This window comes from Dermacentor silvarum, chromosome 10 (genome assembly GCF_013339745.2).
Source record: "Dermacentor silvarum isolate Dsil-2018 chromosome 10, BIME_Dsil_1.4, whole genome shotgun sequence".
NCBI classification, from domain to species: Eukaryota; Metazoa; Arthropoda; class Arachnida; order Ixodida; family Ixodidae; genus Dermacentor; species Dermacentor silvarum.
In genome coordinates, this window is record NC_051163.1 from 91,493,148 (window position 1) to 91,508,008 (window position 14,861).

General features: G+C 54.0%; 1 protein-coding gene across 1 annotated transcript; it reads left to right on the forward strand.

The window, feature by feature from the left end:
- The first annotated feature begins 13,408 nt into the window (after nt 1–13,408).
- On the forward strand, nt 13,409–14,527 carry LOC125941071 (uncharacterized). The gene is made up of 2 exons (XM_049657994.1): nt 13,409–13,561; nt 14,243–14,527. The coding sequence occupies exons 1-2, from the start codon at nt 13,409–13,411 to the stop codon at nt 14,525–14,527; spliced, it is 438 nt and encodes a 145-aa protein (XP_049513951.1).
- The last annotated feature ends 334 nt before the right edge of the window (nt 14,528–14,861 follow it).

A 14,861-nucleotide genomic window follows, 5' to 3' on the forward strand; every position in this document is an offset into this window, starting at 1 on the left:
TTTGGACTGTCGCACACGCACTCAGCGGCAGCAGCGGAGCTGACAGTTGAACGGCAGCTAAATACGTTTTTCACAGAATTTACAGGTTGGAACTGTTGCCTCAAACCAGTACCTGTGACGACTAACGTTGGAGCAGACGGGATAACGATTATATCAACTGGTGGCAACCTGGACCATCACGCGGGATACACCTACCGTAGAGGCCTACAAAAGGACATCGCCTGCTGTGGACTGTCGCACACGCACTCAGCGGCAGCAGCGGAGCAAACAGTTGAACGGTGGCTAAATACGTTTTTCACCGACGTTACAGGTTGGAACTGTGGCCTCAAACCAGTGCCTGTGACGACTAACGTTGGAGCGGACGGGATAACGACTAGATCAAAAGGACATCACCCCCTTCGGACTGTCGCACACGCACTCAGCGGATGCAGCGGAGCTGACAGTTGAACGGCAGCTAAATACGTTTTTCACAGACGTTACAGGTTGGAACTGTGGCCTCAAACCAGTGCCTGTGACGACTAACGTTGGAGCGGACGGGATAACGATTACATCAAAAGGACATCGCCCCCTTTGGACTGTCGCACACGCACTCAGCGGCAGCAGCGGAGCAAACAGTTGAACGGTGGCTAATTACGTTTTTCACGGACGTTACAGGTTGGAACTGTGGCCTCAAACCAGTGCCTGTGACCACTAACGTTGGAGCGGACGGAATAACGTTTACAACTACCGGAGGCCACGTGGACCATCACGCGGGATACACCTACCGTGGCGGCCTACAAAAAGACATCGCTCGCTTTGGACTGACGCAAACGCATTCAGCGGCAGCATCGGAGCTGACAGTTGAACGACGGCTAAATACGTTTTTCATGGACTTTACAGGTTGCAACTGTGGCCTCAAACCAGTGCCTGTGACGACAAACGTTGGAGCGGACGGAATAACGTTTAGATCAGCCGGAGGCCACGTGGACCATCACGCGGGATACACCTACCATGGCGGCCTACAAAAGACATCGCCCCCTTTGGACTATCGCAGACGCATTCAGCGGCAACAGCGGAGCAAACTGTTGAACGGCGGCTAAATGCGTTTTTGACGGACGTTACCGGTTGGAACTGTGGCCTCAAACCAGTGCCTGTGAAGACTAACGTTGGAGCGGACGGGATAACGATTAGATCAACCGGAGGCCACGTGGACCATCACGCGGGATACACCTATCGTGGCGGCCTACAAAAGGACATCGCCCCCTTTGGACTGTCGCACACGCACTCAGCGGCAGCAGTGGAGCAAACAGTTGAACGGTGGCTAAATGCGTTTTTCACGGACGTTACAGGTTGGAACTGTGGCCTCAAACCAGCGCCTGTGACGACTAAAGTTGGAGCGGACGGGATAATGATTAGATCAAATGGACATCGCCCGCCTTGGACTATCGCACACGCACTCAGCGGCAGCAGCGGAGCTGACAGTTGAACGGCAGCTAAATACGTTTTTTACAGACGTAACAGGTTGGAACTGTGGCCTCAAACCAGTGCCTGTGACGACTAACGTTGGAGCAGACGGGATAACGATTAGATCAAAAGGACATCGCCCCCTATGGACTGTCGCACAGGCACTCAGCGGCAGCAGCGGAGCTGACAGTTGAACGGCAGCTAAATACATTTTCCACAGAAGTTACAGGTTGGAACTGTTGCCTCAAACCACTACCTGTGACGACTAACGTTGGAGTGGACGGGATAATGTTTAGATCAGCCGGAGGCAACGTGGACCATCACGCGGGATACACCTACCATGGCGGCCTACAAAAAGACATCGCCCCCTTTGGACTGTCGCACACGCACTCAGCGGCAGCAGCGGAGCAAACAGTTGAACGGTGGCTAAATGCGTTTTTCACGGACGTTACAGGTTGTAACTGTGGCCTCAAACCAGCGCCTGTGACGACTAAGGTATGAGCGGACGGGATAACGATTAGATCAAAAGGACATCACCCCCTTTGGACTGTCGCACACGAACTCAGCGGCAGCAGCGGAGCTGACAGTTGAACAGCAGCTAAATACGTTTTTCACAGACGTTACAGGTTGGAACTGTGGCATCAAACCAGTGCCTGTGACCACTAACTTTGCAGCGGACGGAATAACGATTAGATCAACCGGTGGCCACGTGGACCATCACGTGGGATACACCTACCGTAGCGGCCTACAAAAGGACATCGCCTCCTCTGGACTGTCGCACACGCACTCAGCGGCATCAGCGGAGCAAACCGTTGAACGGTGGCTAAATGCGTTTTTCACGGACGTTACAGGTTGGAACTGTGGCCTCAATCCAGTGCCTGTGACGATTAACGTTGGAGCGGAAGAGATAACAATTAGATCAACTGGAGGTCACGTGGACCATCACGCGGGAAACACTTACCGTGGCGGCCTACAAAAGGCCATCGCCCCCTTTGGACTGCCGCACACGCATTCAGCGTCAGCAGCGGAGCTGACAGTTGAACGGCAGCTAAATACGTTTTTCACAGACGTTACAGAATGGAACTGTGGCCTCAAACCAGTGCCGGTGACGACTAACGTTGGAGCAGACAGCAAAACGATTAGATCAACCGGAGGTCACGTGGACCATCACGCGGGATACACCTACCGTGGCGGCCTAAAAAAGGCCATCGCCCCCTTCGGACTGCAGCAAACGCATTCAGCGGCAGCATCGGAACTGACTGTTGAACGGCGGCTAAATACGTTTTTCACGGACGTTACAGGTTGGAACTGTGGCCTCAAACCAGTGCCTGTGACGACTAATGTTGGAGCGGACGGGATAACGATTAGATCAACCGGAGGCCACGTGGACCATCACGCGGGATACACCTACCGTGGCGGCCTACAAAAGGACATCGCCCCCTTTGGACTGTCGCACACGCACTCAGCGGCAGCAGCGGAGCTGTCAGTTGAACGGCCACTAAATACGTTTTTCTCAGACGTTACAGGTTGGAACTGTGGCGTCAAACCAGCGCCTGTGACGACTAACGTTGGAGCGGACGGGATAACGATTAGATCAAAAGTACATCGTCTCCTTTGGACTGTCGCACACGCACTCAGCGGCAGCAGCGGAGCTGACAGTTGAACGGCAGCTAAATACGTTTTTCACAGAATTTACAGGTTGGAACTGTTGCCTCAAACCAGTACCTGTGACGACTAACGTTGGAGCAGACGGGATAACGATTATATCAACTGGTGGCAACCTGGACCATCACGCGGGATACACCTACCGTAGAGGCCTACAAAAGGACATCGCCTGCTGTGGACTGTCGCACACGCACTCAGCGGCAGCAGCGGAGCAAACAGTTGAACGGTGGCTAAATACGTTTTTCACCGACGTTACAGGTTGGAACTGTGGCCTCAAACCAGTGCCTGTGACGACTAACGTTGGAGCGGACGGGATAACGACTAGATCAAAAGGACATCACCCCCTTCGGACTGTCGCACACGCACTCAGCGGATGCAGCGGAGCTGACAGTTGAACGGCAGCTAAATACGTTTTTCACAGACGTTACAGGTTGGAACTGTGGCCTCAAACCAGTGCCTGTGACGACTAACGTTGGAGCGGACGGGATAACGATTACATCAAAAGGACATCGCCCCCTTTGGACTGTCGCACACGCACTCAGCGGCAGCAGCGGAGCAAACAGTTGAACGGTGGCTAATTACGTTTTTCACGGACGTTACAGGTTGGAACTGTGGCCTCAAACCAGTGCCTGTGACCACTAACGTTGGAGCGGACGGAATAACGTTTACAACTACCGGAGGCCACGTGGACCATCACGCGGGATACACCTACCGTGGCGGCCTACAAAAAGACATCGCTCGCTTTGGACTGACGCAAACGCATTCAGCGGCAGCATCGGAGCTGACAGTTGAACGACGGCTAAATACGTTTTTCATGGACTTTACAGGTTGCAACTGTGGCCTCAAACCAGTGCCTGTGACGACAAACGTTGGAGCGGACGGAATAACGTTTAGATCAGCCGGAGGCCACGTGGACCATCACGCGGGATACACCTACCATGGCGGCCTACAAAAAGACATCGCCCCCTTTGGACTATCGCAGACGCATTCAGCGGCAACAGCGGAGCAAACTGTTGAACGGCGGCTAAATGCGTTTTTGACGGACGTTACCGGTTGGAACTGTGGCCTCAAACCAGTGCCTGTGAAGACTAACGTTGGAGCGGACGGGATAACGATTAGATCAACCGGAGGCCACGTGGACCATCACGCGGGATACACCTATCGTGGCGGCCTACAAAAGGACATCGCCCCCTTTGGACTGTCGCACACGCACTCAGCGGCAGCAGTGGAGCAAACAGTTGAACGGTGGCTAAATGCGTTTTTCACGGACGTTACAGGTTGGAACTGTGGCCTCAAACCAGCGCCTGTGACGACTAAAGTTGGAGCGGACGGGATAATGATTAGATCAAATGGACATCGCCCGCCTTGGACTATCGCACACGCACTCAGCGGCAGCAGCGGAGCTGACAGTTGAACGGCAGCTAAATACGTTTTTTACAGACGTAACAGGTTGGAACTGTGGCCTCAAACCAGTGCCTGTGACGACTAACGTTGGAGCGGACGGGATAACGATTAGATCAAAAGGACATCGCCCCCTATGGACTGTCGCACAGGCACTCAGCGGCAGCAGCGGAGCTGACAGTTGAACGGCAGCTAAATACGTTTTCCACAGAAGTTACAGGTTGGAACTGTTGCCTCAAACCACTACCTGTGACGACTAACGTTGGAGTGGACGGGATAATGTTTAGATCAGCCGGAGGCAACGTGGACCATCACGCGGGATACACCTACCATGGCGGCCTACAAAAAGACATCGCCCCCTTTGGACTGTCGCACACGCACTCAGCGGCAGCAGCGGAGCAAACAGTTGAACGGTGGCTAAATGCGTTTTTCACGGACGTTACAGGTTGTAACTGTGGCCTCAAACCAGCGCCTGTGACGACTAAGGTATGAGCGGACGGGATAACGATTAGATCAAAAGGACATCACCCCCTTTGGACTGTCGCACACGAACTCAGCGGCAGCAGCGGAGCTGACAGTTGAACAGCAGCTAAATACGTTTTTTACAGACGTAACAGGTTGGAACTGTGGCCTCAAACCAGTGCCTGTGACGACTAACGTTGGAGCGGACGGGATAACGATTAGATCAAAAGGACATCGCCCCCTATGGACTGTCGCACAGGCACTCAGCGGCAGCAGCGGAGCTGACAGTTGAACGGCAGCTAAATACGTTTTGCACAGACGTTACAGGTTGGAAATGTGGCCTCAAACCAGTGCCTGTGACCACTAACCTTGGAGCGGACGGGATAACGATTAGATCAACCGGTGGCCACGTGCACCATCACGCGGGATACACCTACCGTAGCGGCCTACAAAAGGACATGGCCTCCTCTGGACTGTCACACACGCACTCAGCGGCAGCAGCGGAGCAACCGTTGAACGGTGGCTAATGCGTTTTTCACGGACGTTACAGGTTGGAACTGTGGCCTCAAACCAGTGCCTGTGACGATTAACGTTGGAGCGGACGGGATAACGATTAGATCAACCGGTGGCCACGTGGACCATCAGGCGGGATACACCTACCGTGGCGGCATACAAAAGGACATCGCCCCCTTTGGACTGTCGCACACGCACTCAGCGGCAGCAGCGGAGCAAACCGTTGAACGGTGGCTAAGTGCGTTTTTCACGGGCGTTACAGGTTGGAACTGTGGCCTCAAACCAGTGTCTGTGACCACTAACCTTGGAGCGGACGGGATAACGATTAGATCAACCGGTGGCCACGTGCACCATCACGCGGGATACACCTACCGTAGCGGCCTACAAAAGGACATGGCCTCTCTGGACTGTCACACACGCACTCAGCGGCAGCAGCGGAGCAACCGTTGAACGGTGGCTAAATGCGTTTTTCACGGACGTTACAGGTTGGAACTGTGGCCTCAAACCAGTGCCTGTGACGATTAACGTTGGAGCGGAAGAGATACAATTAGATCAACCGGAGGTCACGTGGACCATCACGCGGGAAACACTTACCGTGGCGGCCTACAAAAGGCCATCGCCCCCTTTGGACTGCCGCACACGCATTCAGCCGCAGCATTGGAACTGACTGTTGAACGGCGGCTAATACGTTTTCACGGACGTTACAGGTTGGAACTGTGAGCATCAAACCAGTGCCTGTGACCACTAACTTTGCAGCGGACGGAATACGATTAGATCAACCGGTGGCCACGTGGACCATCACGTGGGATACACCTACCGTAGCGGCCTACAAAAGGACATCGCCTCCTCTGGACTGTCGCACACGCACTCTAGCGGCATCAGCGGAGCAAACCGTTGAAACGGTGGCTACGTTTTTCACAATACAGGTTGGAATTGTGGCCTTCCAGTGCTGTGACCACTAACGTTGGAGCGGACGGGATAGCGATTAGATCAACCGGAGGTCACGTGGCATCACGCGGGATACACCTACTGTGGCGGCCCAGAAAAGGCCACTTTTGCCGCACACGCATTCACACAGTGGAGACGTTGAAGGGCGGCTAAATACGTTTTTCATGGACGTTACAGGTTGGAACTGTGGCCTCAAACCAGTGCCTGTGACGACTAACGTTGGAGCGGGAGATAACAATTAGATCGGGATAACGATTAGATCACCGGAGGCCACGTGGACCATCACGCGGGATACACTTACCATGGCGGCCTACAAAAGGTCATCGCCCCCTTTGGACTGTCGCACACGCACTCAGCGCCAGCAGCGGAGCTGACAGTTGAACGGCAGCTAAATACGTTTTTCACAGACGTTACAGGTTGAACTGTGGCCTCAAACCAGTGCCTGTGACGACTAACGTTGGAGCGGACAGCAAAACGATTAGATCAACCGAGGCCACGTGGACCATCACGCGGGATACACCTACCGTGGCGCCTCAAAAGGACATCGCCCCCTTTGGACTGTCGCACACGCACTCAGCGGCAGCAGCGGAGCTGACAGTTGAACGGCAGCTAAATACGTTTTTCACGGACGTTACAGGTTGGAACTGTGGCCTCAAACCAGTGCCTGTGACGACTAACGTTGGAGCGGACGGGATAACGATTAGATCAACCGGAGGCCACATGTACCATCACGCGGGATAACACCTACCGTGGCGGCCTACAAAAGGACATCGCCCCCTTTGGACTGTCGCACACGCACTCAGCGGCAGCAGCGGAGCTGACAGTTGAACGGCGGCTAAATACGTTTTTCACGGACGTTACAGGTTGGAACTGTGGCCTCAAACCAGTGCCTGTGACGACTAACGTTGGAGCGGACGGGATAACGATTAGATCAATCGGAGGCCATGTGGACCATCACGCGAGATAACCTACTGAGGTGCCTACAAAAGGCCATCGCCCCCTTTGGACTGTCGCACACGCACTCAGCGGCAGCAGCGGAGCTGACAGTTGAACGGCAGCTAAATACGTTTTTCACAGACGTTACAGGTTGGAACTGTGGCCTCAAACCAGTGCCTGTGACGACTAACGTTGGAGCGGACGGGATAACGATTAGATCAACCGGAGGCCACGTGGACCATCACGCGGGATACACCTACCGTGGCGGCCTACAAAAGGACATCGCCCTCTTTGGACTGTCGCACACGCACTCAGCGGCAGCAGCGGAGCAAACGGTTGAACGGCGGCTAAATGCGTTTTTCACGGACGTTACAGGTTGGAACTGTGGCCTCAAACCAGTGCCTGTGACGACTAACTTTGGAGCGGTCGGGATAACGATTAGATCAAAAGGACATCGCCCCCCGCTCGCACACGCACTCAGCGGATGCAGCGGACTGACAGTTGAACGGCAGCTAAATACGTTTTTCACACGTTCAGGTTGGAACGCGGCCTCAAACCAGCAGTGGACGACTAACTGGAGCGGACGGGATAAGTACATCAAAAGGACATCGCCCCCTTGGACTGTCGCACACGCACTCAGCGGCAGCAGCGGAGCAAACAGTTACGGTGGCTAATACGTTTTCACGGACGTTACAGGTTGGAACTGTGGCCTCAAGTGCCGTGACCACGTTGGAGCGGACGGAATAACGTTTACAAACGGAGGCCACGTGGACCATCACGCGGGATACACCTACCGTGGCGGCCTACAAAAAGACATCGCTCGCTTTGGACTGGAGCGACGCAAACAGGATAACGATTAGATCAGCGGCAGCATCGGAGCTGACAGTTGAACGACGGCTAAATACGTTTTCATGGACTTACAGTTGACTGTGGCCTCAAACCAGTGCCTGTGACGACAAACGTTGAGCGGACGGAATAACGTTAGATCAGCCGGAGGCCACGTGGACCATCACGCGGGATACACCGACATGGAGGCCTACAATAGACATCGCCCCCCTTTGGACTAGTCGCACACGCACTTCAGCGGCAGCAGCGCAGCTGAAACTGTTTAAACGGCAGGTAAATAGGTTTTGACAGGACGTTACCGGTTGGCAACTGTGGCCTCAAACTCAGTGCCTGTGACGACTAACGTTGGAGCGGACGGGATAACGATTAGATCAACGGAGCGCCACGTGGACCATCACGCGGGATACACCTACCGTGCGGCCTACAAAAGGACATCGCCCCATTGGACTGTCGCCCACGCACTCAGCGGCAGCAGCGGAGCTGAACAGTGAACGGCAGCTAAATACGTTTTTCACAGACGTTACAGGTTGGAACTGTGGCCTCAAACCAGTGCCTGTGACGACTAAAGTTGGAGCGGACGGGATAACGATTAGATCAAAAGGCATCGTCCCCCTTGGACTGTCGCACACGCACTCAGCGTCAGCAGCGGAGCTGACAGTTTGAACGGCAGCTAAATACGTTTTTCACAGACGTTACAGGTTGGAACTGTGGCCTCAAAGTGCCTGTGACGACTAACTTGGAGCGGACGGGATGTGATCAAAAGGACATCGCCCCTATGGACTGTCGCACAGGCACTCAGCGGCAGCAGCGGAGCTGACAGGAGGCAGCTAAATACGTTTTCCACAGGTTACAGGTTAACTGTTGCCTCAAAACAATACCTGTGACGACTACGTTGGATGGACGGGATAATGTTTAGAACCGGAGGCAACGTGGACCATCACGCGAGATACACCTACCTGAGGCGGCCTACAAAAAGGACATCGCCCTCTTTCGACTGTCGCACACGCACTCAGCGGCAGCAGTGGAGCTGACAGTTGAACATTTGCTAAATACGTTTTTCACGGACGTTACAGGTTGAACTGTGACCTAGCCTCAAACCAGTGCCTGTGACGACTAACGTTGGAGAGCGTACGGGATAACGATTTAGATCAACCGGAGGCCACGTGGACTATCACGCGGGATACACCTACCATTCAGGATCGCGTTACCTTTGACTACAAGATCGAATATTATGCACACGCATTCAGCCATTTCGGCTTGATGCGGTTGCAACAGCGGATTGCTCGCAAACAGTGGTGGTTGAATTGGGGTTGCCGGCGTCTGTGAATAAATATGTTTTTCACGGACGTTACAGGTTGGAACTGTGGCCTCAAACCAGTGCCTGTGACGACTAACGTTGGAGCGGACGGGATAACGATTAGATCAACCGGAGGTCACGTGGACCATCACGCGGGATACACTACCGTGGCGGCCTACAAAAGGTCATCGCCCCCTTTGGACTGCCGCACACGCATTCAGCGGCAGCATTGGAGCTGACAGTTGAACGGCGGCTAAATACGTTTTTCACGACGTTACAGGTTGGAACTGTGGCCTCAAACCAGCGCCTGTGACGACTAACGTTGGAGCAGACGGGATAACGATTAGATCAAAAGGACATCGCCCCCTTTGGACTGTCGCACACGCACTCAGGCGGCAACAGCGGAGCTGACAGTTGAACGGCAGCTAATACGTTTTTCACAGACCGTGACAGGTTGGAACTGTTGGCCTCAAACCAGTTGCCTTGTGACGACTAACGTGGAGCGGACGGGATAACGATTAGATCAAAAGGACATCGCCCCCTTTGGTCTGTCGCACACGCACTCAGCGACAGCAGCGGAGCTGCAGTTGACGGCAGCTAAATACGTTTTTCATAGACGTTACAGGTGGAACTGTGGCCTCAACCAGTGCCTGTGACCGACTAACGTTGGAGCGGACGGGATAACGATTAGATCAACCGGAGGCCACGTGGACCATCCCGCGGGATACACCTACCGTGGCGGCCTACAAAGGACATCGCCTCCTCTGGACTGTCGCACACGCACTCAGCGGCAGCAGTGGAGCTGACCTGTGAACGGCGGCTAAATACGTTTTTCACGGACGTTACAGGTTGGAACTGTGGCCTCAACCAGTGCCTGTGACGACTACCGTTGGAGCGGACGGGATAAACGGATTAGATCAACCCGGAGGCCCCGTGGACTCATCACGTGGGATACACCTACGTGGCGGCCTACAAAAACACATGTCCCCTTTGGACTGTCGCACACAGTACTCAGCGGCAGCAGCGGCGCAACAGTTGAACGGGCGGCTCAATACGTTTTTCACGGACGTACAGGTTGGAACTGTGGCCTCAACCTAGTGCCTGTGACAACTAACCTTGGAGTCGGACGGAGATACGAGTTAGATCAGCCGGGAGCCACTGTGGACCACACGTGATATTGCCTACCGTGAGGCGGCCTACAAAAAGGACATTCGCCCCTTTGGACTGTCGCACACGTCTCAGCGGCAGCAGCGGAGCTGACAGTTGAACGGCGGCTAAATACGTTTTTCACGACGTTACAGGTGGAACTGTGGCCTCAACCTAGTGCCTGTGACGACTAACGTTGGAGCGGACGGGATAACGATTAGAATCAACCGGAGCCACAGTGGACCATCACGCGGGATACACCTACCGTGGCGGCCTACAAAAGGACATCGCCCCCTTTGGACTGTCGCACACGCACTCAGCGGCAGCAGCGGAGCAAACGGTTGAACGGCGGCTAAATGCGTTTTTCACGACGTTACACGTTGGAACTGTGGCCTCAAACCAGTGCCTGTGACGACTAACTTTGGTGCGGTCGGGATAACGATTAGATCAAAAGGTCATCGCCCGCTTTGGACTGCGGCACACGCATTCCGCGGCAGCAGTGGACCTGACAGTTGAACGGCTGCTAAATACGTTTTTCACGGCCGTTACAGGTTGGAACGTGGCCTCAAACCAGTGCCTGTGACGACTAACGTTGGGAGGGACGGGAGAACGATTGATCAAAAGGACATCGCCCCCTTTCGGACTGTCGCACACGCACTCAGCGGCAGCAGTTGGAGCTGACAGTTGAACTCCTGCTAATACGTTTTTCACGGACGTTACAGGTTGGAACTGTGGCCTCAAACCAGTGCCTGTGACGACTAACGTTGGAGCGGACGGGATAACGATTAGATCAACCGGAGGCCACGTTGACCATCAAGCGGGATATAACTACCGTGGCGCCTACAAAAGGACAGCGCCCCCTTGGACTGTCGCACACGCACTCAGCGGCAGCAGCGGAGCAAACAGTTGAACGGCGGCTAAATACGTTTTTTTACGGACGTTACAGGTTGGACACTGTGGCCTCAAACTAGTGCCTGTGACGACTAACGTTGTAACGGACGGGATAACGATTAGATCAAAAGAACATCGCCCCCTTTGGACTTTCGCACACGCACTCAGCGGCCACTCAGCAGAGCTTAGAGTTGCACGGCAGCTAAATACGTTTTTTTCACAGACGTTACAGGTTGGAACTGTGGCCTCAAACCAGTGCCTGTGGACGACTAACGTTGGAGCGGACGGGATAACGATTAGATCAAAAGGCCACTCGCCCCCTTTTGACTGCCGCACACGCATTCAGCGGCAGCATTGGAGCTGACTGGTGAACGGCGGCTAAATACGTTTTTCACGGACGTTACAGGTTGGAACTGTGGCCTCAAACCAGTGCCTGTGACAACTAACGTTGGAGCGGACGGGATAACGATTAGATCAATCGGAGGTCACTGTGGACCATCACGCGGGATACACCTACTGAGGCGGCCTACAAAAGGCCATCGCCCCCTTTTGACTGCCACACACGCATTCAGCGGCAGCATTGGAGCTGACTGTTGAACGGCGGCTAAATACGTTTTTCACAGACGTACAGGTTGGAACTGTAGCCTCAAACCTAGTGCCTGTGACGACTAACGTGGAGCGGACGGGATAACGATTAGATCAACTGGAGGCCACGTGGACCATCACGCGGGATACACCTACCATGGCGGACCTACAAAAGACATCGCCCCTTTGGACTATCGCACACACATTCAGGGCAACAGCGGAGCAAACAGGTTGAACGGCGGCTAAATACGTTTTTCACGGACGTTACAGGTTGGAACTGTGGCCTCAAACGAGTGCCTGTGACGACTAACGTTGGAGCGGACGGGATAACGATTAGATCAACCGGAGGTCACGTGGACCATCACGCGGGATACACCTACCGTGGCGGCCTACAAAAGGACATCGCCCCTCTTTAGAGTGTCGCACATGCACTCAGCGGCAGCACTGGAGCTGACAGTTGATCGGCGGCTAAATACGTTTTTCACGGACGTTACAGGTTGGAACTGTGGCCTCAAACCAGTGCCTGTGACGACTAACGTTGGAGCGGACGGGATAACGTTTAGATCAACCGGACGCCACGTGGACCATCACGCGGGATACACCTACCGTGGCGGCCTACAAAATGACATCGCCCCCTTTGGACTGCTGCACACGCATTCAGCAGTAGCAGTGGAGCTGACAGTTGAACGGCGGCTAAATACGTTTTTCACGGACGTTACAGGTTGGAACTATGGCCTCAAACCAGTGCCTGTGACGACTAACGTTGGAGCGTACGGGATAACGATTAGATCAACCGGAGGCCACGTGGACTATCACGCGGGATACACCTACCGTGGCGGCCTACAAACCCAGGCAGCACACCAGCAATGGTCCAAGCATGGTCCAATTCTCGCAGAAATTGGTACCAGTCTTTAACCAATGCTGGCATATTGGCAAAGTGAAACCCAATCCAAGGCTGGCCCTGAGTTGAAACCAAGATAGGCCGAATATTATGCCAATACAGCAGCGATTGTTTTGCTAGCGTAGTACCTTCGATGAGCCATTTCGTTGCCATTATTAATGCCAGGTTTCGGCCACTCCCCCTTGATGCGGTTGCAATCAATGCCAGTTTCAAGCCTAGACATTGCTCGAACAACAGCTCGGGACCCCTTGCTTTGTAAAGTGGTGGATTTCGTAAATTGGGGTGGCCGGCGTCTGTGAATGAAAAATATTTTAAGCCTTTTTTTGACAGACGCAACGGGCTCACTGTTTCACCAAGGCTGCATCATGTTCGGGATGCGAGTGATCGTGCCGGCAAAGTTGCGCAACTTGCTGCTGGACGAACTCCACGAAGGGCACTCAGGTATCGTGTGCAGTAAGCAACTGGCGCGCAGCTACGTGTGGTGGCCGTCCATCGATGCGGACCTCGAGCATCGTGTCAAGGCCTGCGTAAGTTGTCACGAACAACGTTGCGAGCCATGCAAAGCACCCCTGCATCCTTGGTCTTGGCCGACAGCACCGTGGCAGCGCGTACATATAGATTTGGCTGGCCCCTTTTTGCACGCAATGTTTCTTGTAGTCGTGGACGCGCACTCTAAGTGGCCGGAAGTGTCATGCGCTCGACTACGTCAGATGCCACAGTTGACAGATTTAGAGAGCTGTTTGCACGGTTTTGTTTCCCAGAAACCAGTGTCACTGATAACGGCCCGCAGTTCACTTCCGAAGACTTCAAGCTTTTTGTAAAGGAATTGGGCTGTTGTCACGTGCTTACGGCACCGTATCATTCCAGCTCAAACGGGCTTGCAGAGCGTTTTATTCAGGCACTGAAAAACGCTCTTCGTAAATCTACCGAAGTGGACACATTACATCTGAGGCTTCACAAGTTTTTGCTTACCTATCGCAACTCGCCCCATGCGACAACAAATGAGTCACCAGCAAACTTGTTACTAGGACGACGGCTGCGAAATCGAGTCGATGCTGTCAAGCCAGCGGTGGGAGGAAGGGTTGCATATAATCAGTTCAAGCAATCCGTGGCTCGCCCATGTCGTGATCGTGACATAGCAGTCGGTGACCAAGTGATGGCTCGCAATTATCGAGGCAGACTGGGTCCCTGGTGTTGTTGTGGGGCAGTGCGGCCCTTTGTCTTTTACCGTTCGTGCTACCACACCCAGAGGCAGTTTCACCTGGCGTCGTCACAAGGACCAGCTGCTCGCGCGGACCACGGATCCTGACCGCGAGGCATCTGACCAGGAGGGATACGAGTTCCTGGCGTTTCCACCAAGCGTCGACCCAGTGACATCCTCCGCTCCTACCACCTGTGGTCCTGCCGCTTTGAAAGAGATCCAGACGGCGGGTGCAAGACGCTATCCGACTAGAGACCGTCGACCACCGGACAGATATCAAGCTGGAGTTTAGCTTGTTAAATTAGCCAATACAAAAAGGGAGGGATGTGGTGTCCGGCCTATCGCCGCAGACCTTAATGCGCAGGCGCGCAAAACGAATAAAAGGCGTGCGCCTCTACCTGCGCGTGGGCTTATCTCGACCAGCCACGCACTGATGAACACGTTGCAATAAACGTAGCTTCGCCCCTGGAAACTTGTCTGCTCCTTCGCATGAACCACGCAACACAACATCAGTGCCCCCTCTATCCAGCTGGCACCTGGTGAAGATAGTCTTAGTAATGTGTTTTTTTTTCACGTGACCATATACCAAGTACCAATGACTTGCTGTTAGAGAACACTTTTTTGTG

What these genes read in the sequence shown, in the direction of transcription:
- LOC125941071 (XM_049657994.1), top strand. Translation starts at nt 13,409, where the DNA reads ATGCGAGTGATCGTGCCGGCAAAGTTGCGCAACTTGCTGCTGGACGAA. An exon ending in AGCATCGTGTCAAGGCCTGC is followed by an intron (nt 13,562 to 14,242) that starts GTAAGTTGTCAC and finishes GTTGTGGGGCAG; the next exon opens with TGCGGCCCTTTGTCTTTTAC.